The sequence below is a fragment of the Pristiophorus japonicus genome, chromosome 1, assembly GCF_044704955.1.
Source record: "Pristiophorus japonicus isolate sPriJap1 chromosome 1, sPriJap1.hap1, whole genome shotgun sequence".
Classification (NCBI taxonomy): domain Eukaryota; kingdom Metazoa; phylum Chordata; class Chondrichthyes; family Pristiophoridae; genus Pristiophorus; species Pristiophorus japonicus.
The window spans coordinates 542374756-542398039 of record NC_091977.1 but is presented as its reverse complement, the minus strand read 5'-3'; the positions used below and the strand labels follow the sequence as shown (position 1 = coordinate 542398039).

The 23284-nt window shown below is 51.1% G+C and overlaps 2 protein-coding genes across 2 annotated transcripts in view; both read right to left on the bottom strand.

Annotated features, from left to right (window-relative positions):
- Nucleotides 1-23284, bottom strand: part of ankrd29 (ankyrin repeat domain 29) — a 1085233-nt gene that overhangs the window by 254441 nt on the left and 807508 nt on the right. The window lies entirely within an intron of this gene.
- On the bottom strand, nt 1760-5095 carry LOC139278167 (actin-42A-like). The gene is made up of 3 exons (XM_070896824.1): nt 5058-5095; nt 4795-4944; nt 1760-3356 (listed from the first exon to the last, which is right to left on the bottom strand). Exons 2-3 carry the CDS (start codon nt 4918-4920, stop codon nt 2352-2354), a joined length of 1131 nt encoding a protein of 376 aa, XP_070752925.1. The 5' UTR covers nt 4921-4944; nt 5058-5095; the 3' UTR covers nt 1760-2351.

Here is a 23284-nt window from a genome sequence, read left to right as displayed (position 1 = left end):
GTCGCTGGTGGACATAAATGTCTGGGCCATCGTTATGGCTTTACTTAGACTCGGAGTTTCAACAAACAACAGTTTGCGAAGGATTGTCTCATGGCCAATGCCCAGTACAAAAAAGTCTCGAAGCATTTGTTCTAGGAATCCCTCAAACTCACAATGTCCTGTGAGGCGCCTTAGTTTGGCGACACAGCTCGCCACTTCCTGGCCCTCCGACCGTTGACATGTGTAGAACCGATATCTCGCCATCAAAACGCTTTCCTTAGGATTTAGGTGCTCCCGGACCAGTGTACACAGTTCTTCAAAGAATTTAGCTGTTGGTTTTACCGCAGCTCGGAGATTCTTCATGAGGCCATAGGTTGTTGCCCCAGAGAGTAAGTAGGATCGCCCTTCATTTGGCAGCGTTCTCATTCCCTTCCAGCTCACAAATATTGTTAGAGTCTCTCCACGAAGGCCTCCCAATCATCCCCTTCTGAGAACTTCTCCAGGATACCAACTGTTCTTTACCTAATTGCCAATTGACACACTCATAATAAAGGCTGAAACTGCGTACTAGGAACAAGGAGCAAATGTGACCTTAGCTCTTTTAATAAGACTCCAGGTACGTCATGGGTGGTCTGCTTATATACAGTGATCCCAAGGGATGCTGGGATCCCTTGGGACTCCCAACAGGTAGGCCCTCTGGTGGTAGTGTGATACAGGTTACAAGGGGTTAAATACATAACACCCCTTTTTCTAGTCTCCCCCATCAGTGGAAACATCCACTCTGCATCCACCTTGTCAAGCCCCCTCAATCTTATACATTTTGATAAGATCACCTCTCATTCTTCTGAATTCCAATGAATAGAGGCCCAACCTCCTCAACCTTTCCTCATAAGTCAACCCCCTCATCTCCAGAATCAACCAAGTGAACCTTCTCTGAACTGCCTCCAAAGCAAGTATATCTTTTCGTAAATATGGAAGCCAAAACTGCTCGCAGTACTCCAGGTGTGGGCTCACCAATACCCTGTATAACTGTAGCAAGACTTCCCTGCTTTTATACTCCATCCCCTTTGCAATAAAGGCCAAGATTCCATTGGCCTTCCTGATCACTTGCTGTACCTACATACTAACCTTTAGTGTTTCATGCACAAGTACCCCCAGGTCCCGCTGTACTGCGGCACTTTGCAATCTTTCTCTATTTAAATAATAACTTGCTCTTTGTTTTTTTCTGCCAAAATGCATGACCTCACACTTTCCAACATTATACTCCATATGCCAAATATTTGCCCACTCACTTAGCCTGTATGTCCTTTTGCAGATTTCTTGTGTCCTCCTCACACATTGCTTTTCCTCCCATCTTTGTATCGTCAGCAAACTTGGCTACGTTACACTCAGTCCCTTCTTCCAAGTAGTTTATATAGATTGTAAATAGTTGGGGTCCCAGCACAGATCCCTGTGGCACCCCAAACAGGCAGCACAGGCTCGATGGGCACAATGGCCTGGTGCTGAATGATTCTATGGGAAAGAAAATCATGCACTCAGTATTCATTCATTCCATTGAGAAGCAGTTATACACACACGTGATTTTATTGTTCAAATACATTTTATTAACTGTTGCAGAATGTTGGGCAGGTGGAAAATACAACACAAGATACTGACACCAAGGGTTCCAGCAGAGGTTTGAAGCAAACAGCTCCCAGGAGAGAAGCCATCCCACCATTTCCCCATAAACCAACACCATCCCATTCAAAGCCCCGATCGCCCCTCACTGACTCCTGCCATCACTCCAGCAATATCTCAGGAGGGACAGACATTCAATATGAAGCCTCACAAAAAGACAAATTTACTCAGGTACAATGAAGGTCCAACCAAGGCTCAGACTGGAAACCATCCAGGAATGTTGGACCTGCTCAAGGGGGAGGAGATGTTGGGAACACAAGGCCACAAACCCAGTGGGGGAGGGGGTTTGTACAATTCAACATTCCCAAAATCAAACTTTGAACCCTTCACTTTCTCCAAGGCCCATTATTGTTCTGGACTACCAGGATGGGAGAGAGCAAACGAGATGGACATTTGGTCAATTTACAGTCTCGCAGGATAGTAAAGGGTTAAACCAAACCATTTCTCCCAGGTACCTCAGGCCTCAACAATTTTACAGCTCCAATAAAACATTAGGGTGGGTGAAGGGTTCCATCCCTTTAACTCTTCCTGTACCCAAGCCAACAGGCAGACCCTGAGAGAGTCGAGACTGATGATCTCAGTAACATGCAACGGCCCAAAACAAACTGAAAATGCAGAAAAGCCATCAGCCAGTCAGGCAGCATCTGTTGAGAATTTAAGAAAGGGGACATTTCAGGTATAAATTACACAGCACCTTAGAAGCACTTGCGGTGGACTATGGAGGGCCCAGACTCATCATATTCCTGCTTACTGATCCACATTTGCTGGAAGGTGGAGAGAGAAGCCAAGATGGATCCTCCGATCCACACTGAATACTTCCTCTCGGGCGGAGCAATGATCTTAATTTTCATTGTGCTCGGAGCCAAGGCTGTGATTTCCTTCTGCATCCGATCAGCGATACCGGGGTACATGGTGGTTCCACCAGACAAGACCGTGTTGGCGTACAGATCTTTCCTGATGTCTACATCACATTTCATGATGCTGTTGAAACAGGTCTCGTGGAGCCCACAAGCTTCCATCCCAATGAAGGAGGGTTGGAAGAGGGTTTCTGGGCATCTGAAACGCTCATTGCCGATGGTGATGACTTGGCCATCAGGGAGCTCGTAACTTTTCTCCAAGGTTGAGGAAGAGCTAGCCGTCTGCATCTCAGATTCAAAATCTAGGGCCACGTAGGCAAGTTTCTCCTTGATGTCACGCACGATCTCCCTCTCGGCTGTGGTTGTGAAGGAGTAACCACGTTCAGTGAGGATCTTCATCAAATAGTCAGTGAGATCCCGGCCAGCCAGGTCTAGACGCAGGATGGCATGAGGCAAGGCGTACCCTTCATAGATTGGCACGGTGTGGGACACACCATCACCAGAATCTAGCACAATGCCAGTTGTGCGACCAGAGGCGTACAAGGACAGCACAGCTTGAATGGCGACGTACATGGCCGGTGTGTTGAAGGTCTCAAACATGATCTGGGTCATCTTCTCCCGGTTGGCTTTGGGGTTGAGGGGTGCCTCTGTGAGGAGAACAGGATGCTCCTCTGGGGCCACTCGCAGCTCATTGTAGAAGGTGTGATGCCAGATCTTCTCCATGTCATCCCAGTTGGTCACAATCCCATGTTCGATTGGGTACTTCAGGGTCAGAATCCCTCTCTTGCTTTGGGCTTCATCACCAACATAACTGTCTTTCTGACCCATTCCCACCATCACACCCTAGAACGGGGAATAAAACATGCCGCAGGAATTAGAGGAACCACTGAGAATTACAGAATAGCACAGCTCAGTATTATTCAATCTGACGCACTGCCCCATCAGGCAAATCCAAAACACTCGTTGCACAAAGGTTTGCCCCCATGTAACCTCTGCTTCCCTGGCCAATGACCAAATCTGTGCCCTCTGGTTCTCTAGTCAAATGTTGTTTTAAACGCTATAAACACAGCAAGTTAACAACATAAGAAATAGGAGCAGGAGTCGGCCATACAGCCCCTCGAGCCTGCTCCGCCATTTAATGCCATCATGGCTGATCAGATCATAGCCTCAGGTCCACTTCCCCACCCACTCCCCATAACCCCTTATTCCCTAATCGGTTAAGAAACTGTCTATCTCAGTCTTAAAATTTATTGAATGACCCAGCCTCCACAGCTCTCTGAGGCAGCAAATTCCACAGATTTACAACCCTCAGAAGAAATTCCTCCTCATCTCAGTTTTAAATGGGCGGCCCCTTATTCTAAGATCATGCCCCCTAGTTCTAGTCTCCCCCATCAGTGGAAACATCCTCTCTGCATCCACCTTGTCAAGCCCCCTCATAATCTTATACGTTTCAATAAGATCACCTCTCATTCTTCTGAATTCTAATGAGTAGAGGCCCAACCTCCTCAACCTTTCCTCATAAGTCAACCCCCTCATCCCCAGAATCAACCGAGTGAACCTTCTCTGAACTGCCTCCAAAGCAAGTATATCCTTTCGTAAATACAGCACACACACATACACGGACATCGCAGCCCCCCCCCTTTACACACAGCCAGAGGACCAAGGGACCCGTTGAAGGAGTGCAACAAAGGTTCACCAGACTGATTCCTGGGATGGCAGGACTGACAGACAAGGAGAAATTGGATCAACTGGGCCTTGAAACACTGGAGTTTGGAAGGATGAGAGGGGATCTCAGAAACATATAAGATTCTGACGGGACTGGACAGGTTAGATGCAGGAATAATGTTCCCGATGTTGGGGAAGTTCAGAACCAGGGGTCACAGTCCAAGGATAAGGGGTCGGCCATTTAGGACTGAGATGAGGAGAAACTTCTTCACTCAGAGAGTTGTTAACCTGTGGAATTCCCTGCCGCAGAGAGTTGTTGAGGCCAGTTCATTGGATATATTCAAGAGGGAGTTAGATATGGCCCTTACGGCTAAAGGGATTAAGGGGTATGGAGAGAAAACAGGAAAGGGGTACTGAGGTGAATGATCAGCCATGATCTTATTGAATGGTGGTGCAGGCTCGAAGGGCTGAATGGCCTACTCCTGCACCTATTTTCTATGTTTTTGGACCAAGGGACCCACCACACATACACACACAGCCAGAGGACCGAGGACCAAGGACCCCCCTCCCAGGACCAGATTGGAAGACCACCCAATGTCTCAGTTGAAAGACTCACCTGGTGTCGGGGCCGGCCCACGATGGAGGGGAACACAGCCCTGGGAGCATCATCCCCAGCAAACCCAGCCTTGCACATCCCGGATCCATTGTCCACCACCAGAGCTGCAATTTCATCATCAGCCATGGTTTCAGAATCTGCAGGGAGTGACTGAAACACAGAAAGAGAAAGCCCCCATTAATATAGAGACACAAGGACACAGAGCCCAACCACACAACACATTGTAGACCAACCCTTCAGCAAGTTAAAGCCAGTCCCACTACCTTGTGACAGAGAATGTAACTCCAACTCCTGGTCCCAGACCCCACACAATACTTCCCCTCTCCCAACCCCCTTCACTTATAGAGCACTAGGCCCCACCCACATTCCCAGCACATGAGTCAGCCAACCAATCAGACACAGGGGGAGGGGCCAACACCAGCCACTGAGCTCAGGGGGTGGAGCTCAGCCCAATCACAGGGAGAGAACCCAATCATTTCATTTATTGCCAACTTCTTGCCATGATCCAGACTTTCAAACATAAACATTTTTGTCCTTTTGTGAATTATTTCCAGGATGAATTAGTATTCGCCGTTGGGATTTGACCGTGTAATGGCCGAAATCTCCTCTCCCCAATTCCCCGTTAGGTGGTGTCTCGGGCTCGGAACCGTTCCCCTCGATACAGGCACCTTCCTGCCTTGCACAGAGCACCAACAAGGAACAACTTGTATTTAAATAGTGCCTTTAATGTAGTTAAACCTCACATGGCCCTTCACAGGAGCACCACACTGTCGGAGGGGCAGTACTGAGGGAGCTCCGCACTGTCGGAGGGGCAGTACTGAGGGAGTACCACACTGTCGGAGGGGCAGTACTGAGGGAGTGCCGCACTGTCGGAGGGGCAGTACTGAGGGAGCACCGCACTGTCGGAGGGGCAGTACTGAGGGAGCACCGCACTGTCGGAGGGGCAGTACTGAGGGAGTGCCGCACTGTCGGAGGGGCAGTACTGAGGGAGCTCCGCACTGTCGGAGGGGCAGTACTGAGGGAGCGCCGCACTGTCAGAGGGGCAGCACTGAGGGAGCGCTGCACTGTCGGAGGGGCACATTGATTAGGCAGGGCCAGGGGGCTTAACTGGGGGCCAATGTAGGTCAGCGGACCCAGGGGTGATGGGTGAGCGGGACTTGGTGTGAGTTAGTGCACGTGCGTGTTATATCACCTCTAGTTTCCGTTGGATAGAATGTGGGAGGCCAGCCAGGAGTGTGTTGGAATAGTCAAGTCTAGAGGTAACAAAGGCACGGATGAGGGCTTCAGCAGCGGATGAGCTGAGGCAATGGCGGAGGCGGGCGATGTTACGGAGGTGGAAATAGACGGTCTTAGTTATGCTGCAGATATGTGGCCAGAAGCTCATTTCAGGGTCAAATATGAGACCCAGGTTGTGAACAGTCTGGTTCAGCCTCAGACAGGAGTTGGGGAGAGGGATGGAGTCAGTGGCTGGGGAACGGAGTTTGTGGCAGGGACCGAAAACAATGGTACAGGTCTTCCCAATATTGAAGAACATAAGTGTATGTTAACTGGGTTTTACCTGCCACCGGGGGGCGCGACTGTCGGAGTCCTATTGGTCACTGGCAGACACTGTGCAAGCCGGGTATATAATGTTGGCGGCCATGTCAAATCCTCACTTTGAGAATAAATAAACTGGAGTAAGGCCATGCCTGAACTAGCTCACCGTACTTAGCCTCGTGGAGTTATTCGATACTTAACAATTGGCGACGAGTTAAATGTTCGAACTTTCATGCAACCATACCTGTTGGAATTTTGGAGAGAATCGTGGAAGGGGAAGACTGGGAGGATTTCACTGATTGTCTCGACCAATACTTCGTAGCCAACGGATTGGAAGGAACCGATAACGCAATTAAGCACAGGGCAGTTCTCCTCAGCGTTTGTGGGTCAAAGATTTATGGCCTTATCAAGAACCTACTCTCACCGACTTGACCAACGGATAAGACTTACGATGAATTGTGTACACTGGTTCGGAACCACTTTAAACTGAAGGAAAGCATCATCGCGGCGAGGTAACGTTTCTATACACGCAATCGCTCCGAGGGCCAGGATGTGGTGGAATTTGTCACCGACCTGACACGTCTCGCTGGGCCGTGCAACTTCGGAGCTGCGTCGGAGGAAATGCTGCAGGACCTTTTCGTGCTTGGCATTGGCCACGAGATCATCCTCCGAAATGATGGCTGCTGAATCTCTAGACCTGAGCAGGGCCATCACGATCGCCCAGGCATGCATGTCCACGGACGAAAACTCGAAGCAGATATCTTCCCAGCATCGAAACTCACCGGCAAGTTCATAAAATAATATCATCGGCAGGAGGAGCATCACATGGCAGGGCCTGCTCTCCGCAAAGTCCGCCATCGGGGGTGAATCAAATCTCGCCTTGCTGGCGTTGCAGGGGGCTATCATCGGGCCCATCAATGCCGATTCAAGCAATACGTGGGCAAAGGCTGTGCAACAACGGGGCACCTCACTGAGGTGGGAGGGAGTGCTGGGGCAGGGGAGGGGTATGAGGGTGGGGCGAGGTATGAGGGTGGGGTGAGGGAGAGAGGGTGGAGGGAGGGAAGGAGGGTGGGGGGAGGTAGGGAAGGAGGGTGGGGAGAGGGAGGGAGGGGTGGTGGGTGGGGCGGGGGATGTGGGGTGGGGAAGACGCGAGTGCAGTGGCTGACTCCCCCTGGCCATCTTTAGTTGCCCCATTGGGTGATGGGCGTTGATTCCAATTGGTCTGTTCACAAATGTAAGGCGTGTTTGAGAAAGATGTGATTGCACGAGAGAGGGTGCAGAGGAGGTTTACGAGGATGTTGCCTGGACTGGAGAATTTTAGCGATGAGGAAAGATTGGATAGGCTGGGGTTGTGTTCTTTGGAACAGAGGAGACTGAGGGGAGACCTGATTGAGGTGTATAAAATTATGAGGGGCCTGGATAGAGTGGATAGGAAGGACCTATTTCCCTGAGCAGAGAGGTCAATAACCAGGGGGCGTAGATTTAAAGTCATTAGTAGAAGGATTTGAGGAGACCCTTTTTCACCCAGAGGGTGTGGGGGTGGGTCTGGAACTTGCTGCCTAAAAGGGTGGTAGAGGCAGGGACCCTCATTATATTAAAGTACCTGGATGTTCACTTGAAGTGCCGTAACCTACAGGGCTACGGACCCAGAGCTGGAAAGTGGGATTGGGCTGGGTAGCTCTTGGTCGGCCGGCACGGACACGATGGGCTGAATGGCCTCCTTCCGTGCCGTAGATTTCTTTGATTGTGTTTCCAGGGAGATATTCTGGTCTTGCTGTGGCACGGGGTTTGATTGAACCTTGCTGCAACACAAGAGTACGGTGTTTAAAGTTTGTGTGAGGACCCAAGAACCAAATTGTCCCACTGCCAAGACACTCGAGGCTCACACTGCAAAGACTGACTGCTTCACCAGAGCTGACTTGGCTCCAAGTTAAGCGGCCTGTTGGCCAGGGTATTGGATTCATCTCTGTCCCTCGCCCTCCAGGTTTCTGCCCTGGAACCCCTCCCGCTCCCCCTCCCCACCCCTTCAATGTTTAGATGCTAACCCTTTATTGGAGAAGTGAAGGATTGAACGTCAGCTGCTGAGAATCTCCCCCCCTCTCCATCTCGTGTCCCACTCACGTGCAACGGTTGATAACCTTGCCAGCGATGCCCATAGCCTGCCAATGGATAAGTGTCTCTCTTGCTTTGTGTGGGGAGTAATTTAATTCTCTCGTCGCCTGTGTCGTGTATCCTACATGGGCACTGTTGGTACTATCACAAGGTGGGTCACCAGGGGGCACTGCAGTGGGAGACTTGTAGGTTACCTGTACAGGTGTGCCTGGCCGCGAATAAAAGGCAGGCCACCAGGTGTGATCCTCACTCTGGAGTTAACAAATAAAGAACTAAGGTCACTACAGTTCAAATACAACACATTGCCTCGTGGAGTCATTACTAAGGACACAACAACTGGCGACGAGGTTACGCACTTTCACGCGAAAATGGCTACCCTTGGTACATTGCAGCAGTTCACCAATGGTGATGATTGGGACGCCTGTGTGGAGAGGCTCACCCATTTCTTCACAGCATGTGACCTGGCAGGAGATGACCTGGCCATATTGGCTGATAAGCGCAGAGCTATCTTGCTAACCAGTTGTGGGCCCAACATCTCGTCAGGGACTTGCTGGCACCAGCGAAGACAACGACCAAGACGTACAAGGAGCTCATAAACCTGGTCCAGGAGCAACTCAAGCCCAAGGAGAGTATCCTCACAGCCAGACACCGGTTCTATACCCACCGACAGCCCGAAGGCCAGGAAATCGCGAAATACGCCGCAGACCTCAGGAGGCTGACGGCACTGTGTGAGCTCGGCAATCAACTCAACGAAGGGCTGCGGGACATTGTTGTCATTGGAATCGGCCACGAGGGCCTTCTTCACAAGCTACTGTCAGTGGATATCACAGTCACACTGCAGAAGGCCATCTCCGTGAGCCAGGCATTCATGACCTCGACCTGTGGCTCTAGGCAGATGTCTCATCCTCAGGACTCAAACCCGGCAGGTACTGTGCACAGAGTGGTGCCGATAGAGGCGGGACTGTCGAGCGTGAACACTCTCAGGGAAGAGAGAACAGGCCCCCGTGTCCCTTAACTCAGAGTCCGCCGAGGGGGGCTAATCGAGTAGCTCCATGCTGGTGTTGTGGAGGGAATCACAGGGCTCACCAGTGCCACTGTAAAGACTATGTGTGTAAAGGCTGCAGCACAAAGGGCCACCTCCAGGGAATGTGTAAGAGAAATATGACACACCGTGTCGATGAAGAGTCTGCAGATGGCCATGAGTCCAGTGTGGATTATGTAGAGGTGGTCAGAGAGGCAGCTCAGCCCCACAATGAGGTACACAGCATGTTTACCTGCACCACCGAGTGTTCCCCGTTGAGGATGGAAGTTGAGATAAATGGTGTTCCAGTCTTCATGGAAGTGGACACGGGGGCGAGCCAGTCAGTGATGAATCAGGAAGCCTTTGAGAGTCTATGGGACAATCAGGCTGAACGACCAGAGTTGGTCCCAGTTCAGGCAAAGCTGCGCACCTACACCGATGAACTTATCCCAGTCGTTGGTAGTGTGAATGTAAAGGTACTCCATGATGGAGCGGTGCACAAGTTACCCCTGTGGATTGTTGCAGGCGATGGACCAACGCTGCTCGGCAGAAGGTGGATGGAGAAGATCCATTGGAAGTGGGAAGACTTCATCCCTCCAGCGATTGACGTCCTCTGCACTCAGAGGCAAAGCAAGCCCCCACCCGAGGGTGGACCCGGCATCGGAGAGCAGACCAGCACAGCACCCGAGGCACAGACCGTCCAGCACGACTGTGTGGAGATGGTCCAGCTGAGACGACCCAAATGCACCTTCCAGGCTCCAGTGTCAGGACTTCGGAGGAAGAAAATCGGATCCAAAGGCGACTTCCCAGCTTCGGTGGCAGAACCCGGGGAGAAGAGGATCACCGCAGTCGACATCGTGGATGGAGGAAAGATGGCGCCCAGACCACGAGGCAAGGCGCTGATGGAGCAACACGTGGAACCAAACGGAGAAGAGGATTGGGGTAGAGATAGCAAGGCTCTCTTAAAGGAGACCTGCAACCCACCTCACTTAAAGGGACAGTGCCACACACTTAAGCAATGTAATAGCAACTGTAAGTGAGAGACAAAATGTGTAATTGATCATGTAAAATGTGTATTTGATGATCTGAATTGTGCACATGCAAAAGTCACGCGATCGTGATCGGACTCACAGAGTGTGTCCATCATAAGTCAGGAAAAGTTGTGCGATGTAGGTTTTCAAACTTACGCAGCCAATGCAGCGGGCAGACCCCCATCGGGAGCACACAGGTCCAGCGAGCTACCCAATGCTGTAGCCTGTGTCCCGGGTTCCAGAATCATGCATCATGGAGTGTGGCCACAAGCAGCCAATACACACGCAGAGCAAGCGATCCCAGCAGGGCCATGCCACCAGTATCGATACCCTGCCCCTGATCAGCTCCACCTCTCAGGCACCCGATGGCACCAACCGCCAGGAGCCTGAAAGAGCAGACTATGCTAAGGCACAGCCCCCGGACCCCATCGCCACCAAGGTCATACCCGTAAACGAAGGGTTCCGGGACCAGCCAGGATCCCAAACCAAACAATGCCCAGGGCAGTGAGTCAGCAGTCCCCTGTGCACTGCTCGACGACAGATCCTCAGAGAGCAGCAGTGACTCAGGGCGCAAAGTAAGGACAGGGAGTTCACAGGCATCCGTGAACCAGCCCGATGCTAGTGACCACGGCAACAGCCCCGAGAGCGGGCTACGCGAGCCAACCGGGTTCCCACTGCCAACACCGGGCACTGAGCCGTTACCAGACGGCAGGGACACCACCCAGCAGCTCTGGAACTAGTTTGTCCTCACGCACCGGTCACTGTATCGACAAGGCATCTCACCGGTCTAACGTACTTGTCTCACAACGGAACCACAAATGTAATGCAAACCTGTTTTCCTGAACTTGAATGTACATGAACGATATGAGCCTCCGGCGTAATTGATGTTGGTCGGGTGGGGTGGGTAGAGAATGGAGAGGTCAGGGACACACACAAACAGCAACCACCAGCACTCTACTGCACCAACCACTCACCCGAGATTGAAACGACCTGCCAAGGGTCAATCAGACAGAGCCCAGATAGAGCTAAGCCCAGAGCACAGTCAATGCAAAGGCGATTTGCACTGAGGGCTCAGGGGGGAGTGATGTCATGTATCCTACACGTTACTCTTGGTACTATCACAAGGTGTGCCACCAGGGGGCACCGCAGTGGGAGACTCGTGGGTTACCTGTACAGGTGTGCCTGGCCTAGTATAAAAGGCAGGCCACCAGGTGTGATCCTCACTCTGGAGCTATCAATAAAGGGCTAAGGTCACTACAGTTTAAGTACAACACATTGCCTCATGGAGTCATTATCAGAGTATCTAAGGACTCAACAAATAGTATCGATGTATTTCAGGGGAAGCTGGACAAACACATAGAGGCTCAATTTTCTCCGGTCATTTGCGCCATTTTTTCTGACATATTTATTATTTCCAAGTTTCCCCTTGGGATCTGTGCCGGTGTAACTGACTTAGTTACGATTTTTCTAGGCCAGAATTTTTGATGCCATCGTTCCCTCATGTCTGCGTCGATTTTTTCAATTGTTGGCAGTTTGGCCAACATGTTTTCCTCCTAGGTCGGCGTATCTGGCCACTCCTGAAAAACCTTCTGGTGAGTTCAGGAAACCAGCGCACATTCACAAATCGCCGCTGTAGGACGCCATTGTTTCTCAATCGAAGATTTTAAAGGGAGTCAAAATCAATAATGAAGTTCAACTATCTTTTAACCTGTCAACGTAGCAGTGTAAATTTGTTGGATTTCAGAAGTTTTCTCATTCCTTTACTCACTCACACGCCACCAGCGAACATCTTGAAGCAGGGCTGGAGGGTCGTAGGTTTGGCCGGCAGATCAGCTCCATGCCCAGACATGGTGGAAGTTGGGACATTGAATAAATTTAACCGATAAGGGAATAAGGGGTTATGGGGAACGGGCGGGGAAGTGGAGCTGAGTCCATGATCGGATCAGCCATGATCGTATTAAATGGCGGGGCAGGCTCGAGGGGCTGTATGGCCTACTCCTGCTCCTATTTCTTATGTTCTAGAGGGATAGAAGGATACACCGACGGGGTGAGATAAAGAGGGGTGGGAGGTGACTTTTGTGGAGCTTAAGCTCCCTGGTGTTGGGCCGAATGGCCTGGGTTTTCTTTGCTGTAAATCCCAAACTAGTTAAAAAGTCAGCTGAGAGTTTGAAAGATTTGCCGCAGACACTGAAAGGCTGGAGACCCTGGAACAGGCCTGAACATGGGCCAGCGAGATGGGAAAGCATTGCGAGACGGAGAGAGCCCGGGGGCAGGAACCTGTCCCAGCGTAAGCCGCAGCTACACTGCACATTCCATACCTTATATGGAAGGAACGTCAATGTGCAGAGACAGCAGTTCGGGCAACGAATGAAGGGGCAGGGGTTCGCTCACGGTGAGAGGTTTGGCGCGGGGGCAGGGATAGGGGGGAAACGGGACACCATGGCCCTTCCAGGGAACCGTTAGAACAGCCCAGCGGTTATGGTATCAGGCTCGAAGTCCAGAGCTGCTCGATACAAATCCCACCACGCCCGGTTGGAAAATTCAATTCAATAATTCTGGGAATCAGATTAAGCGGCGGTGAAAACTCTTTGATTGTCTTAAAAAAAACAAGTGGTTTGAATATTGTTCTCCAAGGGGCCGGGTTCCAGCCGACTCTGGGACTGCACCTGACTCCAGTCCGACTCCACACGGTTGTCTCTCGCTGTACACAGGGCCACTCGGGTAGGGTGAGACCTGAAACATTGCCCACAGCCCCACAACAAAGGATATTACTGACGATTGTTACTGAGGGGGGCACCTTCCAGTTTACCCAGCCTCCAAGAGCACAGTCATTGCCAAATTAGCTTGATGGACAGGGTTATTAAAACAAGAAAGCCTTGCATTTATATAGCACCTCAGGAAGTCCCAAAGCTCCTTACGGCCAATGAGGTACTTTAGAAGTGTAGTCTCTGTTGTAATGTGGGAAACGCAGCAGCCAAATTGCGCACAGCAAGCTCCCACAAACAGCAATATGATAATGACCAGATAATCTGTTTAACTGATGCCCCAGGACACCGGGGAGAACTCCCCTGCTCTTCTTCAAAATACTGGTCGTGGGATCTATTATGTCCACCTGAGAGAGCCATCAGAGCCTCGGTTTAATGCCTCATCTGATAGACTGCCCCTCCAATAGTGCGGCACTCCCTCAGTACTGCCCCTCCGATAGTGCGGCACTCCCTCAGTACCGCCCCTCCGACAGTGCGGTGCTCCCTCAGTACTGCCCCTCCGACAGTGCAGCACTCCCTCAGTACTGCCTCTCCGACAGTGCGGTGCTCCCTCAGTACTGCCCCTCCGACAGTGCAGCACTCCCTCAGTACTGCCTCTCCGACAGTGCGGTGCTCCCTCAGTACTGCCCCTCCGACAGTGCGGTGCTCCCTCAGTACTGCCCCCCCGACAGTGCGGCACTCTCTCAGTACTGCCCCTCCGACAGTGCGGTGCTCCCTCAGTACTGCCCCTCCGACAGTGCAGCACTCCCTCAGTACTGCCCCTCCGACAGTGCGCTGCTCCCTCAGTACTGCCCCTCCGACAGTGCGGTGCTCCCTCAGTACTGCCCCTCCGACAGTGCAGCGCTCCCTCAGTACTGCCCCTCCGACAGTGCAGTGCTCCCTCAGTACTGCCCCTCAGACGGCCCACCGTGTGTTGGCCGTTCTGTGCTCAATGCGAAGGGGGCAACCTGCAAAACCAGCTTAGTTGACTCGTTATCTTTATTCCCTTTGCAGGGGTCAGGTGGATGGGATCCTGTGAAGGATTTCTGGTGTTTTTTTAATGGTTCGAAAACGTTTAATTTTCCCCGTTCCCTCCCTCCCTGGGCCCGACTCAATCCCCGGTGCTACTTTGCCGAAGATCGCATTTGCCGGCGAGATTGGGAGCTCCCGCCCGCTGCCGCCCAGAATCGCCATGCTAGGCCCATTTTTGCCGCCGGGCGCTCTTTCCCGCATTTGTTCATGAAGCTTCCGCCCAAAGTACCGTCAGGATCGCGGTGATCCTTCGGACCGTGCTTGGGCCCAACTTAGCTTCCTCCAAACCCGGGCCCATTGTCACAAAGCTGGAAGTTATCTTGGAGTCAATAGTTCCACATGGATCTGCCCCTCACCCTCAACAGGCCCCCTCCCCCAGAACTGGCCCCTCCCCCAGGCCCCCCTCCACTTCCCCCTCCCCCTCCCCCAGAACAGCCTCCTCCCCTCCACCAGAACAGACCCGTCACCCAGATCCCCCTCAGCCTCCTCTCCCCCTTCCCCATCTCCCAGAACAGCCCCCTCCTCTCCCCTCCCACTCCCCCAGTGTGAGAGAGAGAGATTGTGTGAGGGAGTGAGAGAGTGAGTGAGTAACAGTGTGAGAGAGTGTGTGAGAAAGCGAGAAAGAGAGTGTGAAAGGGAGAGAGAGTGTGAGAGGGAGAGAGTGAAAGAGAGAGTGAGAATGTGATAATGTGTGAGAGAGCGAGTTTGTGAGAGAGAGTGAGTGTGTGAGAGGGAGAGAGAGTGAGAGGGAGAGAGTGAAAGAGTGCATGAGAGAGAGTGAGAATGTGATAGTGTGTGAGAGAGCGAGTTTGTGAGAGAGAGTGAGTGTGTGAGAGGGAGAGAGAGTGAGAGGGAGAGAGTGAAAGAGTGCATGAGAGAGAGTGAGAATGTGATAGTGTGTGTGAGAGAGAGTGTGAGAGAGATAGTATGAGAGAGAGTGAGAGTGTGAGAGTGAGAGTGTGAAAGTGAGAGTGTGAAAGTGAGAGTGTGTGTGTGAGAGAGAGAGAATGTGAGAGAGATTTGAGGGCCTGGTCGTTGAACACTCTTTCCCTCAGGCAATCGAAGGCTGCACTGGAGGCAGTGTTGAATCTAATCATCAATGTCTGCTCTTGTTGATAAGAGGCTCCCGAGGTATGGGAAATGGTCCACGTTGTCCAGGGCCGCGCCATGGATCTTGGTGACTGGGGGGTATGCTGTGCGAGGACAGGCTAGTGGAGGACCTTTGTCTTACGGATGTTTAGTGTAAGGCCCGAGCTTTCGTACGCCTCGGTAAACACATTGACTATGTCCTGGAGTTCAGCCTCTGTATGTGCTCAGACGCAGGCGTTGTCCGCGTACTGTAGCTCGGCGACAGAGGTTGGGGTGGTCTGGGACTGGCCTGGAGACAGCGCAGGTTGAACAGGTTCCCACTGGTTCTGTAGTTTAGTTCCACTCCAGCGGGGAGCTTGTTGACTGTGAGGTGGAGCATGGCTGTGAGGAAGATTGAGAAGAGGGTTGGGGCGATGACGCAGTACTGTTTGACCCTGGTCCGGACATGGATTGGGTCTGTGATGGATCCGTTGGTAAGGATCACAACCTGCATGTCATCGTGGAGCAGGCGGAGGATGGTGACAAACTTTTGGGGGCATCCGAAACGGAGGAGGACGCTCCATAGATCCTCGCGGTTGACATGGTCTCGCACATGGTCTACAGGGCTGTAGTGATACCCGCCCTCCTGTATAGCTCAGAGACATGGACCATGTATAGCAGACACCTCAAGTCACTGGAGAAATACCACCAACGATGTCTCCGCAAGATCCTGCAAATCCCCTGGGAGGACAGACGCACCAATGTTAGCGTCCTCGATCAGGCCAACATCCCCAGCATTGAAGCACTGACCACACTCGACCAGCTCCGCTGGGCAGGGCCACATTGTCCACATGCCAGACACGAGACTTCCAAAGCAAGCGCTCTACTCGGAACTCCTTCACGGCAAACGAGCCAAAGGTGGGCAGAGAAAACGTTACAAGGACACCCTCAAAGCCTCCCTGATAAAGTGCAACATCCCCACTGACACCTGGGAGTCCCTGGCCAAAGACCGCCCTAAGTAGAGGAAGTGCATCCGGGAGGGCGCTGAGCACCTCGAGTCTCGTCGCCGAGAGCATGCAGAAACCAAGCGCAGGCAGCGGAAGAAGCGTGCGGCAAACCAGACTCCCCACCCACCCTTTCCTCCAACCACTGTCTGTCCCACCTGTGACAGAGACTGTGGCTCTCGTATTGGACTGTTCAGCCACCTAAGGACTCACTTCAGGAGTGGAAGCAAGTCTTCCTCGATTCCGAGGGACTGTCTATGATGATGATGATGTGTGAGAGAGAATGAATGAGAGAGAGAGAGAGAGAGAGTGAGAGCGAGAGAGTGTATGAGAGAGAGAATGTGTATGAGAGAGAGAGTGTGTGAGAGGGAGAGAGTGAGAGTATGTATGAGAGAGAGAGAGAGAGAGTGAGAGAGAGAGAATGTGTGAGAGAGAGTGTGTGAGAGAAAGAAAGTGAGACAGGGTGAGAGTGAGTGTAAGTGAGATAGAGAGAGAGTGTGAGAGAGAGTGAGGGAGAGAGAGATAGAGAGAGAGAGAGAGAGAGAAAGAGATAATGAGCCAGAGAGAGTGTGAGAGAGAAAATTAGAAATAGGAGCAGGAGTAGGCCATTCGGCCCCTCGAGCCTGCTCCACCATTTAATATGATCATGGCTGATCCGATCATGGACTCAGCTCCACTTCCCCGCCCGCTCCCCACGACCCCTTATCCCCTTATTGGTTAAGAAACTGTTTATTTCTGTCTTAAATATATTCAATGACCCGGCTTCCACAGCTCTCTGAGGCAGCAAATTCCACAGATTTACAACCCTCTGAGAGAAGAAATTTCTCCTCATTTCAGTTTTAAATGGGCAGCCCCTTATTCTAAGATCATACCCCCTAGTTCTAGTCTCCCCCATCAGTGGAAACATCCTCTCTGCATCCACCTTGTCAAACCCCCTCATAATCTTATACGTTTCGATAAGATCACCTCTCATTCTTCTGAATTCCAATGAGTAGAGGCCCAACCTACTCAACCTTTCCTCATAAGTCAACCCCTTCATCCCCGGAATCAACCGAGTGAACCTTCTCTTAACTGCCTCCAAAGCAAGATTGGTGATCAGGAACGATCTAACTGAAAGGGCTTTGGAAGCAGATTCAATAATAACTTTCAAAGGGGAATTGGCTAAATACTTGATGGGGATGACAATGTGAAAGTTTCCAGGGAAAGAGCAGGGTGAGGGGGATTAATGGAATGACTCAAAGAGGCAGCACAGGCATGATGGGCCAAGTGGCCTCCTTCTGTGCCATATCATTCTATGTGTTATATATGTAGACTATATATACTGTGTGTAGTCACTGTATAGTTGCACAAGATGGAAACTTGTTACCTGATGTTCTATCAATGAGGTTTACACTGTGTATATACTATGCTGGCACCACTAGAGGGTGCAACTGGTGGAGACTTGGATTTCCTGTCCCTGTGGCTGGAGTTGTCCACCAGAGGGCACTATGGTGGGAGACCTGAGGGTTACCTGCATGGATGTTCAGGGCCCAGTATAACAGGCTATAAAAGGGGTACTGAGGGAATGATCAGCCATGATCTTATTGAATGGTGGTGCAGGCTCGAAGGGTCGAATGGCCTACTCCTGCACCTATTTTCTATGTTTCTATGTTTCTATGGTCACAGAGTGACCTTCTCTCAAGTATGGGCCTTGTGTGCATTTATACTGTATAGTAAGGACACATTATTGGCAACGAGAAACTGGTATTTAAACCACGCGAGCATGGCCACTAGCAGCACAGAAGAGAGGTACTGTGTTGGTGATGATTGGGACGACTTTATTGAGAGACTACAGCAAAGTTTTGTCACTAAGGAATGGCTGGGACAGGATGCAGCCGACAAACACAGGGCTCATCTCCTGACGGTTTGTGGATCCAGAACGTACTCTCTGATGAAGGACCTTCTAGCGCCAGAGAAGCCGATGGACAAGATGTTCGAAGAGCTCAGTAAGTTGATCGGGGAACACCTTAAACCGGTGAGCAGCATGCACATGGCGAGACACCGGTTTTACACGCACCGGCGGTGAGAAGGGCAAAGCGTTCCAGACTTCGTGGCAGACTTCCGGGGACTGGCGAGCCTATGTAAGTTCCCAGATGCATGTAGAGCGGAGATGCTGCGAGACTTTTTTATTAAGAGCATCGGGCACGCTGGGGTCTTCAGGAAACTGATTGAGACCAAAGACTTGCCCTTGGAAGCGTCGGCTATGATAGCCCAGATATTTATCTCAGGGGAGGAAGAGACCAGAATGATGACAAAAATCTTGGCTCAAATGCGGCAAACGTCCAGGGAGTCAATATTGTTAACACGGCACACAGTTCTCTGGCAGACAAGGGCAATCGGACATGCCCCAGCATGCAGTCGAATGCAAAGGGGCAATTCAACAGAGACAATGGCTAGATGAACAGCGATTCATGCCATCACAATGGACAATGCGGCCAGTAATGGGGCCATCAACACCTGTTAATGGTGCGCTTAAGGACAGTTACAGAGACAGTCAGAGACAATCGACTGGTAATGGACCTTTTGTTTCCAACAACGGGGCTCCAGCTCATGCTGGAGGTGTGGACGCAAACACCCAGCCAGTGCTTGCAGGTATCAGCAATATACCTGCAGAAACTGCAATGTCAGCGGTCACTTGGCGCGTATGTGCAGGAAGCCTGCAGCCAGGTTGATGTACGAGGAGGACGGGCCCGATGTAAGCCCTACGAGGCCAAATGAATACTGGGGAAATCGCTGGAAGCTGAAGTTCAGCGAGTTCATGTGGAGCACGTATACAGTTCATATACCAGGACGCCACCGATAATGATGAAAGTGCTCCTCAATGGCATCCCAGTATTAATGGAGCTAGACATGGGGGCCAGCCAGTCCCTGATGAGTATCAAACAGTTCGAAAGGTTGTGGGTGTCCAAGGCCAGAAGGCCCAAATTATTGCCAATTGACGCACTGCTACGGACATATACAAAGCAGATCATTCCGGTGCTAGGCAGCGCCATGGTAGTCGTGACCCACAAAGATTCGGAGAACAGGTTGCCACTCTGGGTTGTCCCGGTGGACGGTCCCGCACTACTGGGGAGGAGTTGGCTTGCTGTCATGAACTGGAAATGGGGCGATGTCAATGCAATTTCCTCTGTGGAGCGAGGAACATGCTCACAGGTCCTGGACAAATTTGACTCATTATTTCAACCCGGCATTGGCACTTTCATGGGGGCCAAGGTAGTGATTCACATAAACCCGGACGCCAGGCCAGTACACACCACAAGGCCAGAGCGGTGCCGTACGTGATGTGGGAAAAGATAGAATGCGAACTGGACCGCCTGCTGAGGGAAGGCATCATCTCGCCAGTCGAATTCAGTGACTGGGCGAGCCCAATTGTGCCGGTGCTCAAGGAGGATGGGTCGGTCAGGATATGTGGTGATTACAAGGCCACCATCAATCGGGTGTCACTCCAAGACCAGTACCCGCTACCGAGAGCGGAGGACCTCTTTGCGATGCTATCCGGTGGCAAACTTTTTTCAAAATTGGACCTGACCTCAGCTTACATGACCCAGGAGCTGGCGAGTGAGTCGAAGAAGCTGACCACCATCACGACACACAAGGGGTTGTTTGAGTACAACAGATGTCCATTCGGGATTCGCTCGGCCGCCGCGATCTTCCAGCGAAATATGGAAAGCCTCCTCAAGTCGATTCCAGGGACGGTGGTTTTTCAGGACGATATCCTCATCACGGGTCGCGATACTGAAGAACACCTCCACAACCTGGAGGAGGTGCTACGCAGACTGGACCGGGTAGGTCTGCGACTGAAAAAGGCGAAGTGCGTCTTCCTAGCTCCAGAGGTAGAATTCCTGGGGATGAGGGTAGCAGCAGACGGGATCAGCCCTACTGCATCCAAGACGGAAGCGATCCAGAGAGCACCCAGACCCCGTAACTCGACGGAGCTGCGTTCATTCCTGGGGCTCCTGAACTATTTTGGTAACTTTCTTCCCAAATTAAACACGCTGTTAGAGCCGCTACACGTGCTCCTACGCAAAGGTCGTGATTGGGTCTGGGGGGACAGCCAGGAAAGGGCTTTTAATAGAGCACGCAATTTGTCATGTTCCAACAAACTGTTAACATGATATGACCCATGTAAGAAACTTGTTCTAACGTACGATGCGTCGTCCTATGGTGTCGGGTGTGTGTTGCAGCATGTCAATGTCAAGGGTCAGTTACAGCCGGTAGCTTATGCCTCCAGAAGTCTGTCCCAAGCAGAAAGGGGCTACGGGATGGTAGAAAAGGAGGTGCTCACATGTGTATATGCGGTAAAGAAAATGCACCAGTCCCTGTTTGGCAGGAAATTTGAGCTGGAGACAGATCACAAACCCCTAACGTCCCTTTTGGCCGACAACAAGGCCATAAATGCAAATGCCTCGGCCCGCATACAGAGGTGGGCACTCACGTTAGCCGCCTATGACTACACAATTCGGCACAGACCGGGCACTGAAAACTGCGTCGATGCACTCAGCAGGCTCCCACTAGCCACCACTGAGGGGGCAACTGAGTATGATGCTGAGATGGTCATGGCTGTTGAAACTTTCAAAAGCGAAGGCTCACCTGTGACAGCCCGTCAGATTAAAGTCTGGACAAATAAAGACCCGCTATTGTCTTTAGTTAAGAAATGTGTCCTGAATGGGGACTGGGCAGCCACGTACAGGGCATGCCCTGAGAAATTTAAACCATTTCATAGGCGCAAGGATGAACTCTCGATTCAGGCCGATTGCCTACTGTGGGGAAACCGAGTAGTCATGCCCCAGGGGGGCAGAGAGGTGTTTATCAGAGAACTTCACAATGAGCACCCGGGCATAGTCATTATGAAGGCAATTGCCAGGTCACATGTTTGGTGGCCAGGGATAGATGCAGACCTGGAACTTTGTGTTCGCAGGTGCAACACGTGTGCCCAGCTGGGCAATGCGCCCAGGGAAGCCCCCCTTAGCCCCTGGTCCTGGCCCGCCAAGCCATGGTCACGCATCCATGTGGACTACGCAGGTCCTTTCATGGGAAAAATGTTTTTGGTTGTAGTAGACGCCTACTCCAAATGGATCGAGTGTGATATTTTAAATTCAAGCACATCCTCTGCCACGGTAGAAAGTCTACAGACAATGTTCGCCGCCCACGGTCTACTGGATGTCTTGGTCAGCGACAATGGCCCGTGCTTCACAAGCACTGAATTCCAGGATATCCTGGCAGGCAATGGAATCAACCATGTTAGAACGGCACCGTTCAAGCCGGCCTCAAACGGCCAGGCAGAACGAGCAGTGCAGATAATCAAACAGGGGATGCTCAGAATCCAAGGGGGTTCCATACAAAGCCATTTATCACGCCTCCTGTTGGCCTATAGATCCCGATCACATTCACTCACAGGGGTTCCACTAATGAAAAGGACGCTCAAAACCAGGTTATCCCTTATACACCCAACTATGAAAGAAATTGTTGAGAGCAGGCGCCAGTCACAAAGTGATTACCATGACAAGAATGCGAGGGCGCGATGTATTCATGTCAATGACCCTGTTTCTGTCTTTAATTACGCTGCAGGGCCCAAATGGCTTGCAGGCACTGTGATTGCCAAAGAGGGGAATAGGGTTTTGGCAGTTAAACTTACCAATGGACAAATCTGCCGCAAAAAGGAGGCAAAAGCAAAAGACAGAAAGGAGATGAGGAAAAGTGGAGGGCAGAGAAACCCAAGGCAAAGAACAAAAAGGGCCACTGTACAGCAAAATTCTAAAAGGACAAAGCCTGAAGGCTTTGTGTCTTAATGGAAGGAGTATCCGCAATAAGGTGGATGAATTAACTGTGCAAATAGATGTTAACAAATATGATGTGATTGGGATTACGGAGATGTGGCTCCAGGATGATCAGGGCTGGGAACTCAACATCCAGGGGTATTCAACATTCAGGAAGGATAGAATAAAAGGAAAAGGAGGTGGGGTAGCATTGCTGGTTAAAGAGGAGATTAATGCAATAGTTAGGAAGGACATTAGCTTGGATGATGTGGAATCTATATGGGTAGAGCTGCAGAACACCAAAGGGCAAAAATCGTTAGTGGGAGTTGTGTACAGACCTCCAAACAGTAGTAGTGATGTTGGGGAGGGCATCAAACAGGAAATTAGGGGTGCATGCAATAAAGGTGCAGCAGTTATCATGGGTGACTTTAATATGCACATAGATTGGGCTAACCAAACTGGAAGCAATACGATGGAGGAGGATTTCCTGGAGTGCATAAGGGATGGTTTTCTAGACCAATATGTCGAGGAACCAACTAGGGGGGAGGCCATCTTAGACTGGGTGTTGTGTAATGAGAGAGGATTAATTAGCAATCTCATTGTGCGAGGCCCCTTGGGGAAGAGTGACCATAATATGGTGGAATTCTGCATTAGGATGGAGAATGAAACAGTAATTTCAGAGACCATGGTCCAGAACTTAAAGAAGGGTAACTTTGAAGGTATGAGGCGTGAATTGGCTAGGATAGATTGGCGAATGATACTTAGGGGGTTGACTGTGGATGGGCAATGGCAGACATTTAGAGACCGCATGGATGAATTACAACAATTGTACATTCCTGTCTGGCGTAAAAATAAAAAAGGGAAGGTGGCTCAACCGTGGCTATCTAGGGAAATCAGGGATAGTATTAAAGCCAAGGAAGTGGCATACAAATTGGCCAGAAATAGCAGCGAACCCGGGTACTGGGAGAAATTTAGAACTCAGCAGAGGAGGACAAAGGGTTTGATTAGGGCAGGGAAAATGGAGTACGAGAAGAAGCTTGCAGGGAACATTAAGACGGATTGCAAAAGTTTCTATAGATATGTAAAGAGAAAAAGGTTAGTAAAGACAAACGTAGGTCCCCTGCAGTCAGAATCAGGGGAAGTCATA

Coding starts and splice junctions, on each gene's coding strand:
- LOC139278167 (XM_070896824.1), bottom strand. CDS start 4,920: ATGGCTGATGATGAAATTGCAGCTCTGGTGGTGGACAATGGATCCGGG. Junction 3,357..4,794: donor TGGGCCGGCCCCGACACCAG/GTGAGTCTTTCA, acceptor TCCCCGTTCTAG/GGTGTGATGGTGGGAATGGG.